The 27,578-nt window shown below is 30.1% G+C and overlaps 4 protein-coding genes and 1 long non-coding RNA gene across 6 annotated transcripts in view; 4 read left to right on the forward strand and 1 right to left on the reverse strand.

The window, feature by feature from the left end:
- The window catches only part of LOC107441605 (cell adhesion molecule Dscam1-like), a 9,370-nt gene extending 7,942 nt beyond the window's left edge, over positions 1–1,428 (forward strand). Inside the window, exon 4 of the mRNA XM_071185567.1 lies at positions 1,124–1,428. Coding sequence (XP_071041668.1) covers positions 1,124–1,293 — 170 coding nt within the window. The 3' untranslated portion in view covers positions 1,294–1,428. The remainder of the gene's footprint in view (positions 1–1,123) is intronic.
- The window catches only part of LOC107449578 (muscle, skeletal receptor tyrosine protein kinase-like), a 145,178-nt gene that overhangs the window by 43,888 nt on the left and 73,712 nt on the right, over positions 1–27,578 (reverse strand). The gene's annotated exons all lie outside the window — the stretch shown is intronic.
- On the forward strand, positions 1,951–7,637 carry LOC107441608 (neurofascin-like). Of its 2 annotated transcripts, XM_043049606.2 has the most exons (6): positions 1,951–2,124; positions 2,617–2,901; positions 4,177–4,296; positions 5,969–6,121; positions 6,989–7,123; positions 7,625–7,637. In XM_043049606.2, the coding sequence occupies exons 1-5, from the start codon at positions 2,052–2,054 to the stop codon at positions 6,997–6,999; spliced, it is 642 nt and encodes a 213-aa protein (XP_042905540.1). In that variant the 5' UTR covers positions 1,951–2,051; the 3' UTR covers positions 7,000–7,123; positions 7,625–7,637. The 2 variants fall into 2 exon arrangements, with proteins under 2 accessions (XP_042905540.1, XP_042905539.1); XM_043049605.2 differs by lacking the exons at positions 6,989–7,123; positions 7,625–7,637 and having other exon boundaries at positions 5,969–6,294.
- On the forward strand, positions 19,439–21,595 carry LOC139426482 (uncharacterized). The gene is made up of 3 exons (XR_011637765.1): positions 19,439–19,579; positions 20,671–20,790; positions 21,476–21,595. It is a non-coding gene; the product is annotated as an uncharacterized lncRNA (long non-coding RNA).
- LOC107444681 (cell adhesion molecule Dscam1) overlaps positions 23,375–27,578 on the forward strand; it is a 49,744-nt gene continuing 45,540 nt past the window's right edge. Inside the window, exons 1-3 of the mRNA XM_071185244.1 lie at positions 23,375–23,563; positions 24,719–25,003; positions 25,775–25,894. Coding sequence (XP_071041345.1) covers positions 23,467–23,563; positions 24,719–25,003; positions 25,775–25,894 — 502 coding nt within the window. The 5' untranslated portion in view covers positions 23,375–23,466. The remainder of the gene's footprint in view (positions 23,564–24,718; positions 25,004–25,774; positions 25,895–27,578) is intronic.

Here is a 27,578-nt window from a genome sequence, read left to right on the forward strand (position 1 = left end):
ATTTGAACATTGGTAGTCGCAAACCTGAAAAATTGGGTCCGCTGTGCAGCGATGGTTATGAAAGGCTTATGAAAGGATGATAATCATAAAAATTAATTTAGACTTATAAAATAAAAATAAAATACTGTAACTTTCTCATTTTAAGCTTAACTCGAAAAACATTTGTATAGGATTAATTCGTGGGAATTTCTGTGGCAAAGAAATTTTTGTCCAAGATCATGTGCAAGAATTTGTGGCAAGATAATTGTGGCAATAAGTTGATTTACGTGGTGAAGAAAGCCTTGTAAGCATATGACTGGTAGGGATGAGATAAAAACAGAACAGAAACATAGTAGCAGAGGCGAGGACTCTTATCTTAGAAATTCAAGCTGTTGTTTTTTCGCTGTTTTGGGATTTCAACCTTATGTTATGTTTTTTTGTGCTAAAACTTCTAAACTTGAAATTATGCAGGAAAAATGTAGAGATGGAATCAAAGCATTTGATTATCAGAATAATTTATTGATATGATAAGACTTGAAAATCTTGACATAAAGGAAATCTCAAGAATTCGCGAAAATGGTGTGAAACAAACATGCAGATTAGATCCGAGACAATTAACCACTGTTGAGATTAACATATAAAAGACTTTATTTTCGAGTTCCGGTAAGATTTTTTTTAAATAACACAGAACAGAAAATAACAGATACGAGGGGACCAAATTAATTCATTTATCTTAGAGAATTCAGTCCCACAGTGAGAAAAAAAAAGGTTCACAGTAGAAGCACCGAAGTCAAGCACCACTGGCTGTTGTCAGTAATGGATGGCCACTTTCATCAGGCTGCGTATGTACCAAGGGTGCGCGGTATATTTTCCTCGTTAAACTGTTGTTCCGCAAAGTGCTCGACTTCACGGGCTGGTCGCCGGACTACCAAAGCATGGAAGCCATACAGAGGATTAAAATTGCGATGGCATGTCTTCGGATCATTATTAGGGGTGTTGCCAATAGCCCATTATGCTGCTCTAGAGTGACGTAAATGAGAAAACCTACCTACTTACCTTAGAGAATTTAACAAAAAAAAGTTTATGTTTGACTCTATTTTTTTCTTCTAATTAATGATATTCATAATACACCATTTTTTTCCAGATTATAATCACGAGAAGAAGATGATTGTAGATGGTGATCTCGTTTTTAGAGAGACGAAAATAAGTGATGCCGGTACTTATACTTGCCGAGTACAAAACGGCGTCGGTGAACCTCTTGAAAAATCAGTAAAAGTTGTTGTCCACGGTAAGATGATGCGAGAAAGACCTTAAATCAATAAAGATGTTATTTATATTCTCTTACATTCATAAATAATATAATAAACATTCTTTTTTTTAAATAATTTGTATAGTTTTCGCGGAAATACTGAACACGAATATTTTCAACATTTCTTCTCCAAATGCTGTTGTATGCATTCTTCGTTCATTTTCATAAATAGGGTGCAAGAGCTGATCTATTTATCTCTTCTAATGCAATATTGAAATGTCAACACATGTTTTATATATGTATATAATAATCTCGGCATAAATGAATATTTGTGTATATTTAAATTTATAAAAATTTACTATAAAAAATACTATAAAAAATAACTTTTATGTACTTCAACTCCTCTCAATAACTTTTATGTACTTCAAAATATTGTGTTTTCTCCGTCCTGTTGATTGATTGTGGAAGTTTTTAATTTATATTGCCGATATTTTGCGCTATTTGATGATATAAATAAAAAAAACTCAGCTCACTATTTTGAACAGTTGTACCTGCGAACAGTTTTTAGCATGGAAAGTTCATTACGCTGAACATAAACTACTCAAATTATCTTGCTTTATGCTCACATATTTTGATAGGTATAATTTTATCCTTTAGTTTATTTATTATCCGTTATGTGGCGCTAGTTATCTGTTTTGCTGTCACATCTAGTCATTCTGATTTCAACAAAGGTGTATTAATTCAAAAGATTCTTGAATTAGGATATCTGTAGCAATTCTTGAAGTACTTCTACAGTTGAATGTGATAAGACAGACGATTTTTTATGATGAAGCAGAAATACTTGTGCAGTGTTTGTTTTTTCTTGGTTTTTGTTTGCAGAGCAGTAAACTGTAAAGGTAAGTTCTTAAGCCTACATTTACTTTTTTGTGCCGCATGCATAACGAATTCATTTTATAAGTAAAATATAATGTCAACTGTTTTAAAATTTTTTTAAAACAATATATTATTTTAAAAGTAGATGCTTTTGTCATTTCCATAATTAATTTAATTAGCATTTGTAATTTGAAGTAAAAGGCATTGTTTATTTTGTAGATTATAATATTGGATTGGATTGTAAATAACAGTATAATGATAACAGTATGTGATAAAATTCCAGAATTTTATGTTCTTTTATTTAAAATCAGTTTCTAAACTACTTTATGCAGAGGATGTGATTCATTCATAGATTTTTAAAAAATCTAGACATGCATTCAGAGGAAAATATATCAGCAACGTTAATAGATTTTTTTTTAAATTTCAATCTAATGCATTTCTGAAATATTATGTTATGAGTATTTAAATTTTCCCAAAGATAGAAACTTACAATTTATTAATTGTTTCTATTTTAGAACCTCCAAAAATAATCCCAATGAATTTTGCTCAAATGATTTATGTGGGTGGTAAAGCGTCTGTTCCCTGTTTAGTAAGTGGCGGTACAACTCCAATAAAGTTTTCATGGTTTAAAAACCACAAAGATGTTATTCACGATTCTTCCAAGATTGAAGTTTCAAATCTGAAAGACGCCAGCATTCTCACCATAGAGCCAGTCAGCTTGGATGATGCCGGAAATTACTCGTGCACTGCTAGAAATTCATTTGGAAATGATACTGCATCAGCAACTCTGGTTGTCGAAGGTATTGCATTATTTATTACATGTAGTCTTTTGTTAAGTACTTATGAAATATTGAATGTTTATTTTTTATGAAAAAAGAAACTGGAAAAATTTTAAACCTTAATGAACTTATAGAAAGGATTATCAAAGATCTGTATGATATATATAAATAGAGAAAGCTTAAAGATTCAAAAGCGTATGTTTGTAATTTTTTTTGCTGAATTCATTAAATTTTTATTCCTCCAAACAGTATCATAGCTGTTGAAATCTAGAATTTATTATAATAAGAAGAATGATGCGGGCATTAAAGTTTATGTTTAACTTTATATTTCACTTAAATTATTATTATAGCATAAGTTTTATTTCCTACTTTATCTTTACTAAATCAGTTTTATCGTGTTGTAAAGGCAATAAAATGAAAGTTTTTTAATTTTGTAAGATTTTATCCCAACTTTCACGATCTCTGTGGATATTTTTTTGTAGTGTGAGTAAATCAGGAATTTATATTTTATCAGACTTAAATACCAGGTTTGAATATAGCCAACACTTCAGTCGTCGAAGCTATTGTATCCTTTAAAACATCAAAATTTTTATAGATTATTACTAACATGTTTGTCCTGTAAACTTAATATAATGCGTGATTTTAATAAATTTTAATAAAATGCTAATTATTAATTAAGAAGTTTCATTTGCAGTTTTTAGATAATAATGCACACAGTTAAATAATTGATCTTTAAATATTTGCAATTTTGATTTTGAAAAAGTGATGCAGATATAATTAATTTATTTGTAGAAATATTATTTAATGTCGTACATTCATTTAGAAATTGTCGTAAATATAAGTGTGCGTCACTATTTTGCATCTATGAAAACAGAGTTTATTTCCTTTACTGCATTAAAAAACTGTTTTAAAAGATAATGATTATAAAGCATTAAAAATTTAGTGTACTAAAATTTTGTACCAAATAACTTAAATGTTTTTGGAGAGCAGTTTGTTTTATTTAAAAGCAAACACCTTAATTATCTTTTAAACTTTTATTATATTTTTTTTTTATAAATTGACTGAAAAATTTTCCTCAGCAGTAAAAATGAGTTTTGCTTTAAACATTATAGCAATTGCAATTACGTAAATTCACTAGAATTTTCACACTAGCTTATTTGAAAAATAAGGAATGTTTTTATAATTTTACATCGCTTTGCTTAACATGATTAATATAAATTTTGTATTGGTTAAAGAATTATTTATTTTAATAAGCTTAATTGCGACAATTCGTGTTTTTTTTAATTCCATTTTCAGCACCCTTGCGTTGGTTAAAAGAACCTTTCGATGTTGAAGTTGCTGAGGGCTCTGAGGCTCACTTAGTTTGTGTTGTAAGTGGATCTCCTCAACCTCACTACACATGGACAAAAATTGAAGGTATGTGCTCACTCTCACATAGCATGTGCTGACGTAAAATATCCTCATAGGTAGACGGATCATGGGTTCGAGTCCCATTGGAGTCAGGCTAACCGTGAGAGATTTTCCTCTCCGTGTAACGCAGATGCGGGTTAGTGCCAACAAAAAGTCCTCCACGAATGCAAACTGTCTCCCAATACCTGATCCAGAAGATTTCAACCTTACGTTACATTTTGTGTTGGTGCGCTAAAACTCTAAAACTTCTAAACTTGAAATTATGCAGGTGTGTTGAAAAATGTAGAGATGGAATTGAAGCATTTACTTATCAGTTCGAGAATAATTTATTGATAACACATATGATAAGATCTACACTTGAAAATCTTGACTCGAAACATAAAGGAAATCTCAGGAATTCGCGAAAATTTTTAAGGTGAGAAACAAACATGCAGATTATATCCGCGACAAAGAAAATTAACCACTGTTGAGATTAACATATAAAAGACTTTAAACTATATTTTCGAGTTCCGTTACGATTTTTTTAAACAAAAACTATAACAGAAAATAACACATGCAAGGGAAATTGACGAACCAAATTAATTCATTTTTGGTTTATCTTAGAACAGCGTTTCTCAACCTTTCAATGTTCACGGCCTAGTTTTCAATCATAATTTTCATCGCGCCTCCCGGTTGTAATAAAATGTATACAACAATGATGTATATTGAGTATTTTAAATTCAGTTTTTAAATTATTTTTAACTATCTGCCGAAGTAAAAGTAAAAGCGAGCCAACGTCAGCGAGAAATCACATCTGCCATTTTACCAAGCGGGCAGTGAAAAAATGAAGCGAATTAAGCAGGGAAAATTTAAAATTTTGTTTGGTTGGCATTTTAGAGTATTTTTTTACATTTTTGTGGTACTTATGTGGTTTTATGTGGTAGATTCTGGTATTTTCTTGTAAATTTGGGTATTTTTATAATAGTTATGGGTTTGGTTAGTTAACTCTTACCTACTGGTTATGGTTCGTTAATTCTTTAGAAAGAATTAAATCAGTAATTCTTGATTTATTCTAATGAGTTAACTCAAAAGAATAGCTAGTGTGTCACACAAGAACTATCAATGCAGATGATATATAAAAAAATTATACACACTAAAAGAAAATATCTTTTCTTAAGTCGGGAAACTTGTCCCCACCAGCAAAGTGCCTTTTTAAAAGACGTTTGTCAGTCTAATGGTCTTTTTTAAAGGTGATTTGAGCACGTGAAAAAGGGATTTCAATTTATGGGCCACCTTTAGAACTTGTGGATCACTTTAGGAGCAAAAGCTACCATTTTGAAAATGTACTATTATATAACTGAAATTTTATTTTACATTTAAAAGTATACGTGATATTTATTACCAGACTAAACCAGAAAATTAGGAAAAATCCTCAAAGCTTAGCTATGGCCACCTTTGGCTCATCCACCTTAAGTTTTGATTTAGTAAGTTGTTTTACTATAATAAGTTTACTATATATACTATAATAAGTCAGGGATGTTTCCCAGACCGTCGCCAATAACCCATTGTGCTGCTCGCTCTAGAGTGATATAAATGAAGTACCTACCTATTTACCTTAGAAAATTGAACAAAAAAATTTATGTTTGACTATTTTTTTCTTCTAATTGATGATATTCATAATACACCATTTTCTTTCCAGATTATAATCACGAGAAGACGATTATAATCAACTCTGTAGATGGTGATCTCGTTTTCAGAGAGACGAAAATAAGTGATGCCGGTACTTATACTTGCCGAGTACAAAACGGCGTCGGTGAACCTCTTGAAAAATCAGTAAAAGTTGTTGTCCACGGTAAGATGATGCGAGAAAGACCTTAAATCAATAAAGATGTTATTTATATTCTCTTACATTCATAAATAATATAATAAACATTCTTTTTTTTAAATAATTTGTATAGTTTTCGCGGAAATACTGAACACGAATATTTTCAACATTTCTTCTCCAAATGCTGTTGTATGCATTCTTCGTTCATTTTCATAAATAGGGTGCAAGAGCTGATCTATTTATCTCTTCTAATGCAATATTGAAATGTCAACACATGTTTTATATATGTATATAATAATCTCGGCATAAATGAATATTTGTGTATATTTAAATTTATAAAAATTTACTATAAAAAATACTATAAAAAATAACTTTTATGTACTTCAACTCCTCTCAATAACTTTTATGTACTTCAAAATATTGTATTTTCTCCGTCCTGTTGATTGATTGTGGAAGATTTTAGTTTATATTGCCGATATTTTGCGCTATTTGATGATAAAAAAAAACTCAACGCACTATTTTGAACAGTTGTACACTTATTTTTATAAGTGATTTTGTATGTATAAATACTGTATGAGTGCTAATTTTGTTTCTTTACACCGTTTGATTACTTTATTTAGAGTATGAAATATGGTAACATATACGAAAAAGGCGCTCTTTAAAAATTCAATGCTAATGCATACCTGCGAACAGTTTTTAGCATGGAAAGTTCATTACGCTGAACATAAGCCTACTCCAATTATCTTGTTTTATGCTCACATATTTTGATAGGTATAATTTTATCCTTTAGTTTATTTATTATCCGTTATGTGGCGCTAGTTATCTGTTTTGCTGTCACATCTAGTCATTCTGATTTCAACAAAGGTGTATTAATTCAAAAGATTCTTGAATTAGGATATCTGTAGCAATTCTTGAAGTACTTCTACAGTTGAATGTGATAAGACAGATGATTTTTTACGATGAAGCAAAAATACTTGTGCAGTGTTTGTTTTTTCTTGGTTCTCGCTTGCAGAGCAGCAAATTGTAAAGGTAAGTACTTAAGCCTACATTTACTTTTTATGTTGTATGCATAACGAATTCATTTTATAAGTAAAATAGATGTCAACCACTTTGCCAATTTTAAAAGCAATATCTCCTTTAGAAAAGAGATTTTTGAGTTTTTTTACTAGTTATTGTAAGTAGCATTGTTCATTTTATGGAATGTAATTTTATCGAGTGCTTTCTTAGAAAGAGAATGATAGTATAACTCTAATGATAGTACAACTGCAGCGATATGATATTACTATATTAGAATTTTTAGTATTTAAATAGATAATTTGCTAAACTAATTTATTAAATCTAACATGATTTATTAATTATTTTACGTATATGTTTAAATCTAGAAAATTATAACAGGTCATACCATTTGAAAGAGTAGATCTATGAGTATCTTAATAAAATTACATTATAGTTATTTTAATGAATGTTTGAATATAATGAAATATATTTAATTTTATCAACAAAAAAAATTATTTCATTATTTTATTTTAGAACCTCCAAAACTAATACCTATGAATTTTGCTCCGATGATTTATGTCGGAGGTAAAGCTTCAGTTGCCTGTTTATTGAGCGGTGGTGCAACTCCTATAAAGTTTTCATGGTTTAAAAATCACAAGGAAATTATTTCTGATTTTTCCACCTTTAAAATTTCAAGCTTGAATGATGCCAGCATTCTCACCATAGAGCAAGTCAGCTTGGATGATACTGGAAATTATTCGTGCATTGCTAAAAACTCATTTGGAAATGACACTGCTTTAGCAACTCTTGTTGTTGAAGGTATTGCATTATTTGTACAATATATTATCTTTATGTAACTTTTTGACTATTTCTTTTTATATTTGTTTCGTTTTAATGCATTCGGTTTGAAATGACCTTTAACGAATCTACTGACACTAGTCTCGCAGTGAGGACACTGTTCTCAGTAAAGCACCGAAGTCGAGCATCACTTGCCTCGGGGATGTTTCTCAAACCGTCGCCAATAGCTCATTGTGCAGCTCTAGTGTGACGTAAATAAAATACCTACCTACTCATATGTTTTGTTCGTAGATTTCTTATAAGACATAATGTGATCTTTTAATGAACGTACAGGTAGAGTGATAAAAGGATTTCATAAGATAAAAATTGCATCATGATGTTTGAAATACATTTGATTTTATGTTGTATTTGGTTCTTTTATTATTAAAAGGCAGAGTTACAGTTACAATATAGAACTTGCTATAATAATAAACTATCATTAAAATTCATATTTGACAAGCTGCATAATTTTAAATCTGCTTTGCTTCATTAAGAGACATTGTACTGCTTTTATTAAAACAGTTTTGGAACTGTATAAATATTTTTCAGAGAAAGTTTTTTCTGAGCTCCTTTATTTTTGAAGAAAAAAGTAGATATTTTGAAAAATGCCAAATTTTGAGATTTTTATGAAATAGAAGTTTTGTACTAGTTGTATAATTATAACTTAATTGACGATTAAATATGAGAATATTTAAAATTTAGCCAACAATTTAAAATATGAAATAATACTGCTACTTTTATACACATGTTTAAGGTAATTATAATATTGGACATTCAATAATATTTAATAAAATTTTTTAATCCGTGTATCAAGTATTACATTTCCTAAAATTTTAATAATAAAATGAAATCCTCCGAAAAACCCAAAACCAAACCTATAAAATAATAATTATTTAACTCTGGTCACTTTTTTTAGATCACAATTTTTAGAAATCAAAATATTCTAGTTTTGTAACACGTTATTTAAAATTTTACTCTTATATAAAAATTCATGCAATTATTACCTCTGGCATTAAATATTTAAAATTTTAATTCCTTAAAAATGTTTCAGACTTTGTCAATTTAATTTCTCTTTGCATGCGGGTGCGTTATTTATGTATTCAATGTGCAACATATAGTCAGATTTATATAATTTAAATACTCTTTGTGGTAGATGTTGGAGTATGTCATTATGTTCTCTTTCTGAGAGATGTTTTTCTTTTCTTTTGCGAAAACTTTGTAAAGGACTGTTTTTAAAGATGATTATGGAGTTTTCAAAAATGATACGAAAGATTTCCAAATAGTTTCAAATTCGTTTTCTTTACAGATAGCAGCAAATTCACAACCATTTCTCTTTATTTAAAAACTAACACCTCATTTAACTTTTTTTAATAAATTGACCCTGAAATTTTTCTCAATAGAGAAAATGAGCAATACTGATGGAAACAATAAGTGAAATTGTACTTACGCAATTTCTGCGAAACTCTCATATTTGAGTTTATTTCAACAAAAAAATAAATTAACTAAGCTTTTATGTCAAACGAAATATATATTAGTATGCAAATTTTCATGAGTAAAAAAACATAGTATGAAGTTTTTAATTATGACTTTTCATCATTCTGGATATATAGAAAGCAAACGAAAGAAAAAAACATTGTTCTCATAGAATTTAAAATGGTGATTTACGTATTCTTTCATCATACATACTTTACTCAAATTCTAATAAGATGAAGTTTTTTATTATTTATCTGCAGCTCCCCTGCGTTTCCTGAAAGAACCATTCGATGTTGAAGTTACTGAGGGCTCTGAGGTTCACTTAGTTTGTTATGCCAGTGGATCTCCTCAACCTCACTACACATGGACAAAAATTGAAGGTATGTGCCGTCTCTCGCATATCCTCATATTAAAAAAACCTCTTCATTTACACCATAACTTTCTTTAATAACTTTTTTTGATAATGGAAATCACACGTAAGGTTGATTTGCGAAGGATATTTTGGTGAGAAAATTTTGTGCAGTTGATTTACGCGAGAAAGAATAACCTGCAAAATTTACAAAAAGCCTCTATAAATGATGCCGCTAGAGTTGCTCTGAAATTGACACTGATGCGATACCTAATACTTAAGCATACAACTCAAACTGATCGTAAAGACACGGTTTTCCAGTCGAACATCGAAGTGAAGTATCACTGGATATGGTCAGTAAGCTGGTGGGTGACCACTTTGATTATCCTACGAAGGGACTAAGTGTGCGTGCGCGGTGTTGGTCCTCGTTGAACTGTTCTACCGTAAAATGCTCGACTTCACGCCGGTCGTTGGGCAACCATAGCAGGGGAGCTATCCCCTCTACAGAGGATCAAAATTGCGATGTCATGTCTTCGGATCACGCACACGGATGTTTCCCTGACCGTCGCCAATAGCCCATTATGCAGCTCTAGTGCGACATAAATAAAGTACTTGCATACAACTCAAACTGCTTTAAAACATAGTTAAAATGTTTTTGTTATTACCCTCCTTTGGCGACCAGCTTGGTCTCTTTTTAAAATCATCTTGTGCAATATATAAGCTTTAATGGCCGAATGAAAATCATAACTAATTTTAAATATTCTAATTCTTCAACTCCTCTTCTAACTATTAAATTAATTTTAAACTATATATCAGGAAAGTTGTTTTTACCGATTTTCACTTGAAAACCAAAATTTATCCAACTGTTGTTGTACGCTGCTTTTCCCACGCCTACTTTGTACGCTGTTTTGCCCCCCGTTTTACAAAGTACTTTGATTTCAATTATAACTGTTTTTAACATCGATATCGTCAAAGTTTTCTGCGTATTGAATTTTAGTAATAATTTAAAAACTATCTGGCAGCCATTAAATTACACAAACCTTCATAAGTAAGAGTTCGGGACTTTTCAGCATAATCTGCAGCAGAAGTGTTTTATTTTATAACCGTCGTTGAGTAGCCTACCCAATTTTTTGGGGTTTACGTCCGTGTCCTTTAAATTTTAATCCCAATCCAGAAGACAAGGAACCTCCTGGATCAAGTATTGGGAGAAATTTGGCATCCTGGAGGACTTTTTGATGGAACTAACCCTCATTTGCGTTACATCGGGAGGAAGCCACGAAAACCTCTCATGGTTAACTTGACGACAATGGGGACTCTAACCAACACCTCCTAGAAAAGAGCAGGCCTCAGCACGGGTTACCATAAATATCCTTTAGTAGTCCAAACGTAATGACATATTTCGTATTTTCAACCACTGCGCAGCTTAGTACCCCGAACGTAATGACATCTTTCTTATTTTTCATCTACTGCGCAGTTAGCTTCGTCACATCGGACTACTAAATTGATCCGCGCTGAGACCTTCCTACTTCTAGGAGGTGTTGCTCTAACCCATGATCCGTCTGCCACTGAGGATATTTTACGTCAGCATTTTGGTTGGCGCAAACCGGATGCGGAATTCGTATCTACCATCCATTGCTGGGATTCAAACCTGGTTCACCTCTTTGGAAAGCGAACGCCTTATCCCCTGAGCCACCACGACTCCAGCACAAGTGTTAAAATTATTTCCATACGTGTCGTGGGAAACCCATCTCCGTCATGTGATGTGCTGCTTTGTATTTATGTACCACAAAGTATCGTATTATCTATACAAAGTATCGTATATCTCTGTCGCCAATAATTGGTATGACATTATACGACACCTAAGCACCGTATTCCAGCCATTTCAGAAATTATAAAAAATTAAATCTAAATAATTACTTTGTAACTTCGAATTTTTGTGACTTTGTAACTATTTTATTTCTATAAAAATGCGTTACTTATTCTGAATAAATGCTTAGCGTATAACTAACTATTCAACAGTACTTAAACTATTACTTAAGATATTATTTAAAAAAGATACTTTAAGATACTTAAAATATACTTAAGTATAGATTATTAAAAAAAAGCATAAAGAGGAATTTATAATACCATGGAAAATTCAGGAATTGTGAATGAGAAAATCAAGTTTGGAATTAGGATTTTTTGTCAATGAAATCTTACGATTTACAAAATAAATTTTTATATTTGATTATATTTTGCTCTCATTGACGTAAAAATTGATATTTACAACTAATTAACTGAAAATAATGACTATATATTAGATTTGTGAAAAATTCGTATTTAAGTGCAAGCGAAACGTTTTAACTACCTTATTGTTTCTTAAGTAAAACTTTAACTTTTAGTCTGCATCTTTACTACACATCTGTGTCTACAGATGTGTCGTAAAGATGCATGCTGTGTCTACAGATAAGACACAGAGTAGTAAAGATACACATCCTTGTCTGCAGATATCCATATCTGTATATTTATAATTCAAACTGCTTTCATTGGAGTGATAAAAACAGAAATAAAAGAATATTCATGTTGCTTTGTCATTAGCACCATCTTCTAAAACTCAAATTAGACATTTTAATTCAAAGAATATAATTTTATCCCTAAAAGATTATTTCCTTACTTACAAGTAAGACTGAAAAAATAGTTTTTTAAATATGCATAAAAATTCGTACGTTGATGTAATATACTTAAAGAGAAAAGCTAAAAAGTGACAAGTTTTTAATAATTCACATTGTAACTTTAACATGACATATTTGTTTGAAAAATTTACTTCAATTATCTCGTATATTTAAAGAAACAAGGAGTGCTGACGTAAAACATCCTCAATTGTAGACGGATCACGAGTCCCTTTGCCATTAGGCTAACCGTGGGAGGTTTTCGTAGCTTTCCTCGCACTGTAACGCAAATGCGGGTTAGTTCCATCAAAAAAAGTCCTCCTCGAAGGCAAATTTCTCCCAATACTTGATATCGGAGTTCCCTTGTCTTCTGGATTGGGTTCAAATTTACAAGGCTATGAAGTTGAACATTAGCAGTCGTATACCCAAAAATTGGGTTAACTGTTCAGCAACGGTCATAAAGTTATAAAAAATAGTTTATATAGTTCGCTCATTTTCATATGTATATCAAAATTTAATGATATTCTATAATAGTACGTTTGTAATTGATCAATTTTGTGTTTGTACGAGTACATTTTGCACTTAAAGTTGCATTTTATTAATATGTAAATATAATGTATAAGAGCCATTAGTTAATATTTTGTGAAACAAGATAAAATTAGAGTGCTTTGCATATGAAACTATAAAAATCTGTTTCAACTTTCTCAAATGCACGAGTTTAGTTTTTTTCTCTGTTTCCAGATAATAATCACAAAAAGAAGATGATAATCAACTCAGTGGAGGGTCATCTCGTTTTTAAAGAGACGAAAATAAGTGATGCCGGTACTTATACTTGCCGAGTACAAAACGGTGTCGGTGAACCTATTGAAAAATCAGCAAAAGTTGTTGTCCATGGTAAGATGACAATGTCCGGGGACTTCTAGGTTATTTTTATTTCTTTGGTAGTATGCATCTGTAAATTGTATGCAAAAAAAAACCAATCCTTTTTCTTATTACTTCTGTAGTTTAGTGTTTTGTCGATATGTGGCGCTAGTTGCTCGCTAATGTATGATACTAGTCACAACACTCCATTTTGAGCATTTATTTCCGAATATCAAGACCTCCATGTTATCGACAGAAATCCAAATTGTTAATGAATGAAACATTTAGGATGAAGATCATTTTCTGCTTTTTTTCCTTTCTACACATCGGATGCATAATTGCAGGTAAGTTCGAGATTCTGATTAAAGAGTTGTTGCTTTTTTTAACCTATGTTTGCAAATTTTATTTTCCTAACACGTAAATAGCTCTAATTTGTTCAGAAAATAGTATTCGTTTCCATTTATTTTTTTACAAGGAATTGAGAGGCAATAAATGCGAAAATTACAATACTAAGGATCTTACAAAGTTATCTTCGATATAAATTTTCCTTATTTACCTTTTTTATTGCATTATTTTAGTGAAGCATAAAATCCTTTTAAATTTTTGCTCATATTAGATACATAAATTTGCTTATAAAAGATATAATTTTGCTTATTTATAAGATATATGAATTTTGCTTTTTAAGAAATACGAATACGATTGTTAATGTTATTATATGCAATCACTATTTAAAGGATTAAAGTATGCATTAAAGTTTTAGTATTGTTTTATGTTCCTATTTATTTGTAAAAAGCCTCTTGTGCTTTAATACTAAAACATATATGTTTCAGGTGAACCACCCATCATACAGCCATTCAGTTTTCCTGAAAATTTATCAGAAGGTGATCAGGCTAGGCTAGGATGCATCATAAATAAAGGGGATTCACCTCTGAAGTTTCGATGGTTTCTGAATAATAAAGAAATACAAAACGGATCCCAATTCCACATCAGCACTCAAGCTAGCATCTCTGTTCTAGAAGTGAAACAACTGAGTGGATTTAGCAGAGGAAATTTCACCTGCCAAGTAAATAATGCGGCTGGCAGAGACACATACACTACATTATTGGCTGTAAACGGTAAGAAATATAGAACGTTTGTTATATTACCTTGCTTATCGTTCGTGCATCGATTGGTCTAATTAAGCGATATATAATATAAATTCGACAATTGGATAAATTAGACGATATGTTATATAAATATAGAATATATATTATTTTAGGTATTATATTATAAAAATTGGATCAAATGATTAGACGCACTGTAGTTTGTTAATAATTGCATGTTTTTGCACGAGTTTATATGGAATACTTTTGTATTTAAACATTCATAAATGCGTTTTTATTCAGTTTTTTCTACACTTCCTACTTGTATTTATTTTTAACGTATTGCGCTACAATGTTAACCAATTGATAGACAAACATAAACAAGTGTAAACCGGTTTTTGTCTTGTAAAAACAATAATGCTGTATAGAATCCCCTGATGATTAAGATTCTACATAAAATCTCATTTTGCGTCTTTAGACAGGTGCTGTGGATACTTTTCACTAGAAATTTTATTTTTCACAATTGTCAAAATTCATTTCCAAATGAGTTAGATAAATCATTTTAAAATAAAATCCCCCAGAATTTCGTTAACTGTTTTTGTTTTTTGATTAAAAAGTGATGCAAAAATTTACTCAGCCATGATTACTATCAAAAGTGCCTGAAGTAATGAAAATGTTAGAGATTATGAAACTTACGCGAAATTTAAACTTCACCTACAAAAGTTTCATTTCAAGGCATCTTGAATACAGTGCGTAGTATATAAAAATAACGAAACACTTCTCTTTCGAATTGGTAAAATGAAAAAAAAAAAAAAAAAGATTTAGAGCCAAAAACAGTCGATGAAAAATCATTGATTTCGTTTATTTTCAAACCTCTTTCGTTATCTCTTTTGTTCGTAAACCTCTTTTGATGCAATAAAGTCATTCCTATATGCATGCTTAATTGATATATAATTATTCGCGTTGGTGAGGCTAATAGATTGCTTTATAATTCTTATTGGCAAATTCATTCTTATTCAGGTTATCAACAATGACATTTTATTTCTTTTTTAAAAAACAAAGGTTTAAGTTACTGAAAGAAAATATTTAATGAAATGTTTCAGCTCCTCCAAAATGGATAAAAGAACCGCAGAGTGTTGAAATGGAGCTTGGATCAGCAGTAACGCTGGACTGTGCTGCATCTGGCTATCCAGAGCCCCGGATCACGTGGTCAAGGATGAAAGGTGCTTCATATAAATCTTTTGGAACTTTATTTTAGAATGAAGCTACTTTTATAGTGTCACTTAAAATTCATTTCAAATTCAATTCAAATCAATGTCGATTGTAATATTTGTCATTGATCCTTGTACTTAAAGTTTCCTTATGTTTAGCTTCTTCATTACCTTTGTCCACACATACGGACCTTTGCTTATTAGCTTCTGAAAATACGCTATAAGAAATTGTATAGTTTTACCCTCGCTGAAATTCTCGATTTTTGGGGATTCCAATAGATACAGAACATGCAAGTTATTTGCTTAGAACTCCACATCAACAGAAGTGGTTTTCTGAAAATGACGCTAAATCCATGCTCTCGAAAATTTAAATATCTTTAAATATTATGTAATTCTGTTATTCTGAAAATCATTGTTTTTCTTTTGAGTGCGCAATTCTGTCAAAATCTTAGAATATATATTACAAGCTTCTACATTTATATTTACTTAATACATAAAAAAATCAAGTGGAATCTTGTAGTATTTAATTTTATATCTATTTAGATAATATTTTCATGAGTATTTTAATTGTTTTATATTATGGTACACGCTCTCCTGCTTACATTTAATGACTTTACATTTTTGTGTTTCTTGCCATAAATTTGAGATTTTGCCTGCAAGAATTAAATACTTTTTTATAGTTAATATTAGATTATTTTCAATAATTTTTTTGTGCTTAGTTTACATAATTAAAACAGCTTTGAAGCTAAGATTTAATGCAGTATTGCATTGCACTTGGATCAAATTTCGTATTTTTTTTAATTCTAAATATTTAGTAAAACTAATCATTATTGTATTTAAATAGGCCACAATATAACAATATGCTTGTTCCTACTTATGCCTGTTTAACACTTGTTTAACAATATGCTTGTTCCTAAGAGAACATAAATTTTTAAATTTAGCATTTCAATAGACCATAAGATAACAATGTTTCATCCTATTTTCGATGTTTGATAATGTTTGATTCTTTTACTCAAGTAAAACCTGAGATCATCGTATGTTATTTGCCCTCTCCTGACATTATAATTAATATTTTGTTTACCTTATTATGATAAAAAAATGTTAAATAAAAATTCGGAACTGAAAAATATTTTTTGCTATAATCCTTTATACTTTAGAAGCGAAGAGCCCATCGAATTTCATAAATGACTAAAAATGTGGTTGATTTAATTGCATTAATAAGTAATTCAAATAAAACACATTAATAAATGTATTTTTTTAAAACTTTTATTGAATTACAAAAACATATTACTGCATATACCAGGTTAAACTCTTGGAACTTTCGATAAAGCGAAACTAATTATGCATACATATTTAGTGTAGGGGTCTCAGTGAGTTAAATAAAATAATCTTTTTAGAATGTCAATAACATCCTAAGCTACATAATCACATTTTTTTTCAAATTAAACATAACACTTGTTAAAAAAATTTGTTACAAAAATGTTAGGTAATTATTTTTAATTTAGTTATTAAAGGCTAGTACGGAACAACCTAGAGCATATTTTATCATAATTGTTAAAAAAGCTTAAATGTTTTAGTTAGTTTTACTTGAAGCGTGTGAGGAGATTTTTATTACTGAAGCAATAATTATTTCTAATGGATTAATTATTAAAATTGTTCATTATCAGTTAAGTATTGATTATTATTTTATTATCAAAATTATTAAAATAATTTATTTGTCTACTATTAAAATAATTTAATTACTATTAAAATATTTTATTTGTCTGTTTTTCTAGGCTCTTTGTCGGTAGATAGCCCACTAACAGTTCGGAATGGCTCTTTGCATTTCAATCCCCTTCTGAATGAGCACAGAGGAGATTATGTTTGCGAGGCCAGAAACAGCGTAGGTTTAAAACTAAGAAAAATTATAACACTCTCTGTTCTGGGTGAGTTTTAACAAATTATTTCATTCAATGAATCTCCTGAGATTTTATTGTCTCTTTGGTTTCTAACAAATGCAGATCACTGGTCTAGTGGTAACTGTACTGGACTAAGGGGCCAGTGGTCGTGGGTTCGAATCCAACCGTAGGCATGGATGTAATTTCTCTCTATCTGTGTTCTATATCCTTTATTCTGTGTGATAGTAACTCACCCTATAAACGGGTTTGTGATTGTATGACGCTGGCGACGTTATTCCACCACCGTGGCTTAGCTGCAGGTGCCCACTGGATAACAATAAGAGAGTAGCAACTCTGGTATTTCTGAGGCCCATGGGAAATAGATCCAAGTACCCGCCATTAAAAAAAAAGTTTCCAGCATATATGACACTGCTTTCATTGACCTATTGTATGTTGTCTGAGGAAATGTTTTATATGTGTGTTTTTTTGGTGCTTTCTTGTACAACGAATTTCTTAAATTTTCACAATGTAATTCATTTTCACTGACGAACGATAAAGATCACGTTTCAATTTCTGACTTAAAGGATTTCATCTTTTCTCTCTTTCATCCTGTGTTTAGTAATCAGTATAAACACTTCTCCATATAAACACTTCTCCATATTAAAAAAAGGTAAATTATATCTTTTAAGTGCTGAAAGAATTATGTTTCCGTATCATATATTAGAAAGTAGAATGTATATTCAGCCATAATTATTTACGTATTTTAGTATCGTTTCCTGACACTGTAGGGCGCCCGTTGTCTTTCTAAAGAACTATATGATGGAGGCGCTTCTTATTCCAGTTCAACGTTGAACGATTATACATATTAATGTGTTCATAACTCTTGGAATGAAGATGCTTAGAATGCTACATAAAGGCTACTTCAATTTATTCTGGTGGATAATATTCTTGCACATCAACTTTCTTGCGATTTCTGCAGCCCGAGAACATGGTGAGTTATAAACTATTTCGATTTTTTATTTCTTCATAATGTACATATTCCTTCTGTTAGTCATGATAAGATCACTTTTTCTGACACGAAAATTGCAAATCTGATATTATTAACATCTTATTATTACTTCTTTGATAATTTTATTTAAATTGTTATTATCAGCGAATCTACTTAGTAATAAAATTCAAACGGCATATTTACTTATTTACTGTAGGAGCCGAAAGATTTGAAATTCTTAGCTAAAAAGTTACACGCTATCGTCGCCTTCTCATAATGTATGTAATAATCTCAAACTAATGTATGTTTCACATTTTGTATTAACTAATATTTCAATTGAAATATATAGAATAATTAAACCTATATAATATATGCACTATGTTTATGGGTGTAACAAATGCAATATTAAATTATATGAGTGAAAATAAAGGACTTCAACTGTTACTATAAAAAATGGAACTTTTCTATTCGCCTAGCGTGTAGACATTTATGTTTCACTTTGAAAATAAAATTCGCTTTAACTAGCTTTTATTAAGAATCTCCCTAGAATCAATAATGATGATCACTCAAAGTTATCTTGTAAATACATTATTTCGTTTAATTTTACTTATTTTAAGAACGTTTTTAATTTAGTTTAAACTAACGTTAAACTAAATTAACGACGGTTAACGATATTTAGTGTAAACTAACGTTTTTAATGTTTGTTTAGTCTTGAAAATATCGATTGCAATGTTTGTTTCTATTGCTTTTCATTTCAAGTTACTATATTTAATTCCTTGAGTTTAATACATTAAATCTATGCTTTAAAAATTTATTCCAATTGTATTTTTCGTGTAAAAATTGGTTCGAGTTTTTTTACTGAAAGACAAATTTTTCAGGTGAACCACCAGTCATACAGCCTTTCAGTTTTTCTGAAATTTTATCTGAAGGGGATGATGTTAAAGTGGCATGTGTTGTCACTAAAGGTGATTCCCCTTTGAAATTTCGGTGGTTTTTGAACAACAAGGAAATACAGAATGAATCTAAATTCCACATCAGCACACAGGCTGATATTTCAATTCTAGTGGTGAAGCAACTGAGTGGATTTAGTAGTGGAAATTTTACCTGCCAAGTAAATAATGCAGCAGGCAAAGATGCACACTCAGCATTACTGGTGATTAATGGTAAGAAATATAAAACGCTGGTTGCTTGCAAAAATCTTTTTAATGTTTCAAGTGTTAGCAGTTTTTGATTAAAATCAAATTGTTTTAATTAATTTTCTCAAACATTGTAAAAGGTAAATGCTTGTGTATATCAGTGCTTCAAAAATAACGTTAGGCGTGGTGGCTCAGGGATAGAGGTTTCGCCTTCCATTGAGGTGTGAAAGGTTCGAATCCCAACTCGATACGAATTCCACACCCATCTCACACCGGCCACAGTATTGAAGCAAAATATCCTCCGTGATAGGCGGATCATGGGTTAGAGTCCTCTTGCCGTTAGGCAAACTATGGGAGGTTTTCGTGGTTTTTCTCTCCGTGTAACACAGATGCCAATTAGTTCAAAATTACAAGCCTACGTGGATCACTATTGATAGTTGTAAACCCAAAACGGCAATGATAAACCCCAATGACGGTTATAAAATGAAATTTAAAAAGTGTAACTTATGAAACATGTATAAATTAATAAAAAATGTCCAAAGCATTGGAAAAAAAATTTCCATTTCCAATCTGTTCAGTATTTGAGTTATCATAATGTTATCTACTGTATAATTTAAATCAAATGAAGTTTCACTTGAGCATATTAAAATTGTTTTTACGTCCATTAAATATACATTACGAACGGTTGCTAGAAGATTTCTGGACAGTTTATAATCCCAAATCGTTGAGTATTTAAAAATTTGCATTTCACTTCAATTTTTATTCACACAATAATCAAAGATGCATTTTTTTTAATTGAAGAAGACAAAATTATTGAAGGTTTAAAAAATTAACTCTTTCTCTAAACTTTTCATTTATATTAAACTTTTTTTTCACACTAAAAATACTTAGGTACGAAAAAAACAATAAAAGCAACTATATAAAATTATTTGGTCTGTTTTTAAATTCCAAAAACTGAGTTTACTAAAACTTACCCTTTTTCTCGCTTTTTTATTTACACTAAAAATACTTAGTTATCCGATCTATGCATATGATATATATATATATTTGTAATTGAAAATATCAAACTTTAAAGTTCATTATTTACTGAACAAAAATATTTTTAAAAATTGTTTCAGCTCCACCGAAATGGACAAAAGAACCGCAGAGCGTTGAAATGGAGCTTGGATCAGTAGTAGCACTGGACTGTGCCGCATCCGGCTATCCGGCACCCCAGGTCACGTGGTCGAGGGTGGAAGGTACTTTAATTACTTGGAATTTCATATTAGAAATCTACTACTATTACAAATGAATTTTGGAGTGATACATTTTTACAATATTTGATATTATTTTTTTGTTTTATTTTAACAAACAGTTATTTTGTATAAATTTTCTTTGTTTAATTGATAAGTAACGTCTAAAATGCTTTTAGAAATTCACTTTTAATGTTTGGATTTATTTTAATTAATTAATAATATGTAAAAATAATATGCGTTTAAATTACATTTTTAAATTTTTTTTTAAAATCGAATCAAGTAAATGAATAAAACATAATTTACAGTTTCTATCAAATTAAACACTACTGCGGTTTCATGAAGCATAAATATTTGGTGTTGTAACCTTATCTAGGTTCAAAGAGTGAGTGAATTAAAAAAGATTAAGTTTTAAATCATGTCCTATTTCTTAGTGACTCACGATTTACAAAATGTCGATATTATTTTAAACACAGCATAGTTAAACACTAGTGAAAATACTTTTTTTAGCTTTTATTAAAAAAATTAATACTCTTTTATAGAACATGCTGCATATTTTATTCTCTCTCGTATTTGTTTATGAAGTTTTAAGCTAATTTTAAACGTACCTTTGTGTAGCTGGTTCTATTTTAATAATGTGATTTAGGAAATCAACTATTAAAAATATTTATTTCTCTATCTGTTTTTTTAGGCTCCTCGTCGGCTCCACTGACAGTTCGGAATGGTTCTTTGCATTTTAATCCCCTTCTGAATGAGCACAGAGGAGATTATGTCTGCGAGGCCAGAAACAGCGTAGGTTTAAAACTAAGAANTTAAATCTATTCATTATTGTATTTAAATAGAACATAATATCACAAAATGTGCTTCAACTTTAGAATAGAAAAGAATATAAATATTTCAATTTACCTTTCGAAATATTAGCGTTCTTTTACACTGTTAAAACCTAAAGTCATCGTATGTGAACCTGAAGTTATTTGCCCCCTCCTAAAATTATAATTAATATTTTGTTTATCTTAATATGATAAGAAAATGTAAAATAGAAATTCGGAACTTTAAAATACATTTTGTTATATTCCTTTATTTTTTAGAAGTGAAGAGCCAATCGAATTTCATAAATTACTAAAAATTTGGTTGATTTAATTGCATTAATAAATAATTCAAATAAAACACGCTAATAAATGTATTTTTTAAATTTTTTATTAAAGAGCAAAAACATTTTACTGCATATACCAAGTAAAATTCCATTCCGTTTTGATAAAGCGAAACTAATTAACCATAAATAATAAGTGTAGCTGTCTCTGTCAGATAAATAAAAATATCTATACGGCATTTCATTTGCATCCTAATTTACACAATCTCATTCTTTTTTTCTTATTTTTTTCAAATTAAACATAACACAACATCACACTTGTTAAAAAATTTTGTTACAAAAGAGTTCTATAATTATTTTTAACTTAGTTATTAAAGAATAGTACGGAACAACGTAGATCATAGTTTATCAAAATTGTTAATAGCTTATTTTAAATGTTATTTTAGTTAGTTTTACGTGAAGTGAATTTTATTCTTAAAACAATTATTTTTAATGGATTAGTTATTAAATTATTAAAATTGTTAATTATTAATTAAATATTGATTATTAAAATAATATTTTATTATAAAAAAATTATTATAAAAACTACTAAAACAATTTATTTGGCTGTTTTTTCTAGGCTCTTTGTCGGTAGATAGCCTACTGACAGTTCGGAATGGCTCTTTGCATTTCAATCCCCTTCTGAATGAGCACAGAGGAGATTATGTCTGCGAGGCCAGAAACAGCGTAGGTTTAAAACTAAGAAAAATTATAACCCTCTCTGTTCTGGGTGAGTTTTTCAACTAATTTCATTCAATACTTCTCGTGTGATTTATTGTGTCTTTGATTTCCTACAAATGCGGGTCACTGGTCTAGTGGTTACTGTAAGGGGCTAATGGGCCCAGTGGTTGTGGGTTCGAATCCAACAGTAGGCAAGGATGTCACTTTCTGTGTCCTTTCTTCTGTGTGACTGTAACCCTCCCTATAAACGAGTTTGTGGTTGTATGACGGGGGCGACGCTACCTGATCACCGTGACTTAGTTACAGGTGTCCACCGGGTAACGGTAAGAGAGTAACAATTCTGGTGTTTCTGAGGCCGATGGAAAATAGACCCAAGCGTCCGCCATTAAAAGAAAAAGTTTTCAACAAATAAAACCTGACACTGCATTTAATGACCTAAGGTGTTGTGTATGCTTGTTGTCTGAGGAATTGTTTTATAAGTGTTTTTTTATGCGCTCTTGAACAGCCATTTGCTAAAACTTCACAATTAATGTAAATGAGTTCACTTTCAGTAACAAACGATAAAGAACTCGTTTCAATTTCTGACTAAAAGAATTTCATCTTTATATCTTTCATCCTGCAATTAGTAAACAGTACAACACACTTCTGTATATAAAAAATTGTATTTTTTGATTGCTGAACGAATTCCGTTTCCGTATCATATATTAGAATGTATATTCAGTTATAATTATTTACGTATTTTAGTATCGTTTCCTGACACTGTAGGGCGCCCGTTGTCTTTTGAAAGAATTATTTGAGAGAGGCGCTGCTTATTCCAGTTGAATGTTGAACGATTATACATATTCGCATGTTTAATAACTCTTGGTAAGAATATGTTTAGAACAATATCTGAATGCTACTTCCGTTCATTCTGGTGGATAATAATCCTGTCCATCAACCTCCAAATGAATTCTGCAATACGAGAACAAGGTGAGTAATCCATTAATTTGAATTTTTTTTTTCTTGTAATATGATGGCTTCTACTGTTATATATTTATGTTAGCAATTTTGTTTTACTTATTTGCCTTATTTAGTATTTAGACAAACCAAGTAATACATTTCGTAAATCTAACGTTTCTTACGTTTTTGTATTTCACTGCGTTTTGATTTCTTAGCAAGTTTGAAACTATCTTAAATTTTGATCTTTAATTTCGTAAAATTGATCGTGATCAATGAAACAGTTGGTTTTCAAAACTGTCCAATAACCTTAGTATTGCTATAATAAATTTAAGAATATTTCAAAACTGCTAAGGAACTAATTTTTCATACATGTAGTGAATTTAAGTGAATATGTACCACACGCAAACTAAGATGTTCATATTATTTGCATTTTAAAAATGTTTCGTTGATCTTGTAATCTGGAAATCTGCCTAGTTACAAAATTCAAATGGAGTAGTTATTATCTGCCTTTGAAACTTAGAAATATTTCTAAATTTTTCTATTGCTCAAAGGGTTTTTTTGGTGCAATTTTTAAATACAAAAACGGTAAAGTAATAGAATTTTTCGAAAATAATTACTGTTTTAGATAGAATTCTATTTTTTACCTTTTTTAATATATTTGGGAATTACATTTGTATAATGAGAAAATAGCTTCGATTTAACTAGAGAAAGAAGTTTTCTGCCTATTTGTAAGTAATTATTATTAGTAAATTATAATAGAATAGTAACAATCGAAATATTAAAGGATTTATAATTATTAATAATAAAAGATTATTCCTGCAAAGCATTGAAATGTTTAGTAATAAAAATTCTTAAAAGTGTGTTTTATTTTATTTAGGTACTTATTATTGTTTTAATATAGCTTTGTTTTGGAAGTGGTGGATACTGATATTTAATTTTTACACAATTTTGAAAATAATGATTGCATTGTTCTTTTATCTTTCTCAATTTTTGTTTAAGATAAAAAAATTAATATTTCAACCTCATACTTTAGAGTCTAATTCACCAACTTATACTTTAAAATAATTATTATTGTTTGTCTTATTTTTATTGTTCAACTGATTGTATTGTTTTTTTTTAACTATTGCTTGTATTTTTTGTAGTAACTATTGACTCGAGTGCTTTATTAAAGTATCGACATTTTAGGTGAACCACCAGTCATAGTACCTTTCAGTTTTTCTGAAAATTTGTCTGAAGGTGACAATGCTAAAGTGCCCTGTGTCGTCACTAAAGGCGACTCCCCTCTGAAGTTTCGATGGTTTTTGAATAATAAAGGAATTCAAAATGGATCACAATTTCACATCAGTACCCAACCTGATATTTCAGTTCTTGTGGTAAAACAACTGACAGGACTCAGCAGTGGAAATTTTACCTGTCAAGTAAATAATGCTGCAGGCAAAGACACGCACACCGCATCATTGGTGGTAAACGGTAAGAAACGGTAACGGCTTGCGAAAAATGTTACATTTATTTTACTTCTATTATTTTTTAGTTGAAACTAATTTTGCTTCTTTTAATAACTTTATTCAAGCATTCTTAGAGAAAAAGTGTTTCAACTCTTTTTTTATAATTCGGCTATTTGTTAGTTTATTAAAAATGTGATGGATAATTTTTCTTAACAATACTTAGTGAGCCTAAAATAAAGAAAAGATTACTAATAAATAAAGTTCACTTAAAATTCTAAATTCCATGTTGTATTTTTAATATGGTGTCTTCTATAGTTTTACTTCGTGTAATATTAAAAATATCTAAAACAAAATAAAAATAACCTTGCAATATGTACTGTACAAAGCATAATGTATTAAATAAATTGATAAAACAGAAATTATCCGCCTAAAGTATTAAAAACAATTTTTGAATTTGAATATATTCAGTATTTGTGAGCTTAGCTAGAATGAAATGAACTAACATATTGTTAAATTGATATATTAGAAATTAGATTTAAAGCGAACATGATTGTAATTATAAATAAAATTCTTAAGTCAAATAGAGAAATAATTATATGACCGATTAATAACTGATAGATTTTTGTACTGTACACTAAATGTTGACCATGTTTAAACTTGTATTCTCTTTAAAATTGTAATCACATTAAATTAATTAGTAAGGCGTTTTCTGAACAAGAAACATTATAATTCTTGTTCAAAAAACGCCTTAAAATTTATTATTTGTAGAATAAAATATTTTTTTAAAATGTTTCAGCTCCCCCGAAATGGTTAAAAGAACCACAGAGTGTTGAAATGGAGCTTGGATCAGCAGTAACACTGGACTGTGCTGCATCCGGCTATCCGGAGCCCCGGATCACGTGGTCGAGGATAAAAGGTACTTTATGCTGATCTTTTGGAACAAAATTTCTATTTCTGTCTCCGTAGAATATATAACATAACCAGCTAAACTGTTATTAAATATAGTGATGTTATTGTTTTTTTTCCCTATTTACTTCAAAATTAGACATTTTCCCCCAAATTGTACTCTAATTTATACTATATGTAGTTTAAATTGCATTAGAATAGCCATTTTCCATAAATTTGGATAAATCTTCGGAAAATAAGGCACATTTCTTAATATTGCGTTAGATTTTTTAAGAAAATAGTCGTAAGAATATAACAGTAGTGGAAAAATTGGTAACTTTGCATTTGTATATATCGATGTTGTATCAAAGTATTTAATAGTGTTCATATACAATAATAGTTAATATCCAAGAAGCCAGGAAATAATTGTTTTAAATAATTCTTAACTTTGAAGCTGATGCTTCAAAATGTATCGAAAGAGGAAAATTGCTTTCTGAAGCTACCAATCACATTGACAGAAAAGATAATGTTCTTTTCATTTTTTTCGCAGTTTTTTGAGGAATTTTGATTTTCTAAAAAAAGCTGATTTTTTTAGTTGTTCAAATTAAATAAACAAATAAGTAAATAAAATCAATTCGATTTTTTTTCAGATTTGGCGAAAATCCAGTAACCCTGCTCTATTCGTTAACGAAATTGATTCCACGTACGCATAAAATCTTATCCCGATAGCCCGTTTTCCACAAATATTGTAGTGAAAATAAACAAAATTTGAATTGAACTCATCGAAAAAAAAATTCTTAGAATTATTCGTTTGTGAGAATAGTAAAAGCAAAAGAGACATTAAAGTACTATTTAACAAATTAATTTGAAGATGAAATTTTTGAGTTTCACCCTGAAACCTTTTGCGGTGTTTAATAGTGCATAGGTTTCGGACTTCAATTGAAAACATGAATTCCAAACAAATTTATGTTAGTGTTCATTCTTTTTCAACTTTTAAAATTTTAAATTCTATCCTTAGAGCCGTGATGACTCAGGGGATAGAGCGTTTGCCGTCCAATGAGGTGAGCCGGGTTCGAATCCCAGCGATGACTGGTCGATACGAATTCTAAATCCGCCTTGCACCGACCACAGTGCTGACGTAAAAATGTCATTAATGGTAGACGGATCATGTCCCTTTTAGCCGTGGGAGGTTTTCGTGGTTTTCCTCTCCATTTAACGCAAATGTGTGTTAGTTCCATCAAAACGTCCTCCACAAGGGCAAATTTCTCCCAATACTTTGTCCAAGAGTTTCCTTGTCTTCTGGATGGGGTTCAAAATAACAAGGCTGTGGAGTTGAACATTTGTAGTTGTAAACCCCAAAAATTGGATCTGCTGTTCAACGACGGTTATAAAAAAAAATGTTCGCTCCGTAGTTTGGTTCCATTTACTGCAAAATCAGTCCTTTTAAATTTTTGAAATGATAAATCTCTTATAACCGACTTCAAGAAGAAATGCGTAAAACTAAAACCCTTTTCGGGGTTTCCGGCTGTTAGTTTGCAGTTCTTTTTTATCAAATGAAAGTCCAAATGTGCTAAGTCATTGCTTTTTTGCCAGACATGATATTGATTGTAGTTTTAAAATTTGACGCACTTGGCTATTATTTACACTTTGCCCTGGGTTTCATTAAAGTTATATGATTATCATTATAGATCCTCTGTTCTGAAATTAAAACTCGA

This window comes from Parasteatoda tepidariorum, chromosome 9 (genome assembly GCF_043381705.1).
Source record: "Parasteatoda tepidariorum isolate YZ-2023 chromosome 9, CAS_Ptep_4.0, whole genome shotgun sequence".
In the NCBI taxonomy this organism is placed as follows: domain Eukaryota; kingdom Metazoa; phylum Arthropoda; class Arachnida; order Araneae; family Theridiidae; genus Parasteatoda; species Parasteatoda tepidariorum.

Coding starts and splice junctions, on each gene's coding strand:
- LOC107441608 (XM_043049605.2), top strand. CDS start 2,052: ATGATGAAGCAGAAATACTTGTGCAGTGTTTGTTTTTTCTTGGTTTTT. Junction 2,125..2,616: donor CAGAGCAGTAAACTGTAAAG/GTAAGTTCTTAA, acceptor TTTCTATTTTAG/AACCTCCAAAAATAATCCCA. Junction 4,297..5,968: donor CACATGGACAAAAATTGAAG/GTATGTGCTCAC, acceptor TTTTCTTTCCAG/ATTATAATCACGAGAAGACG.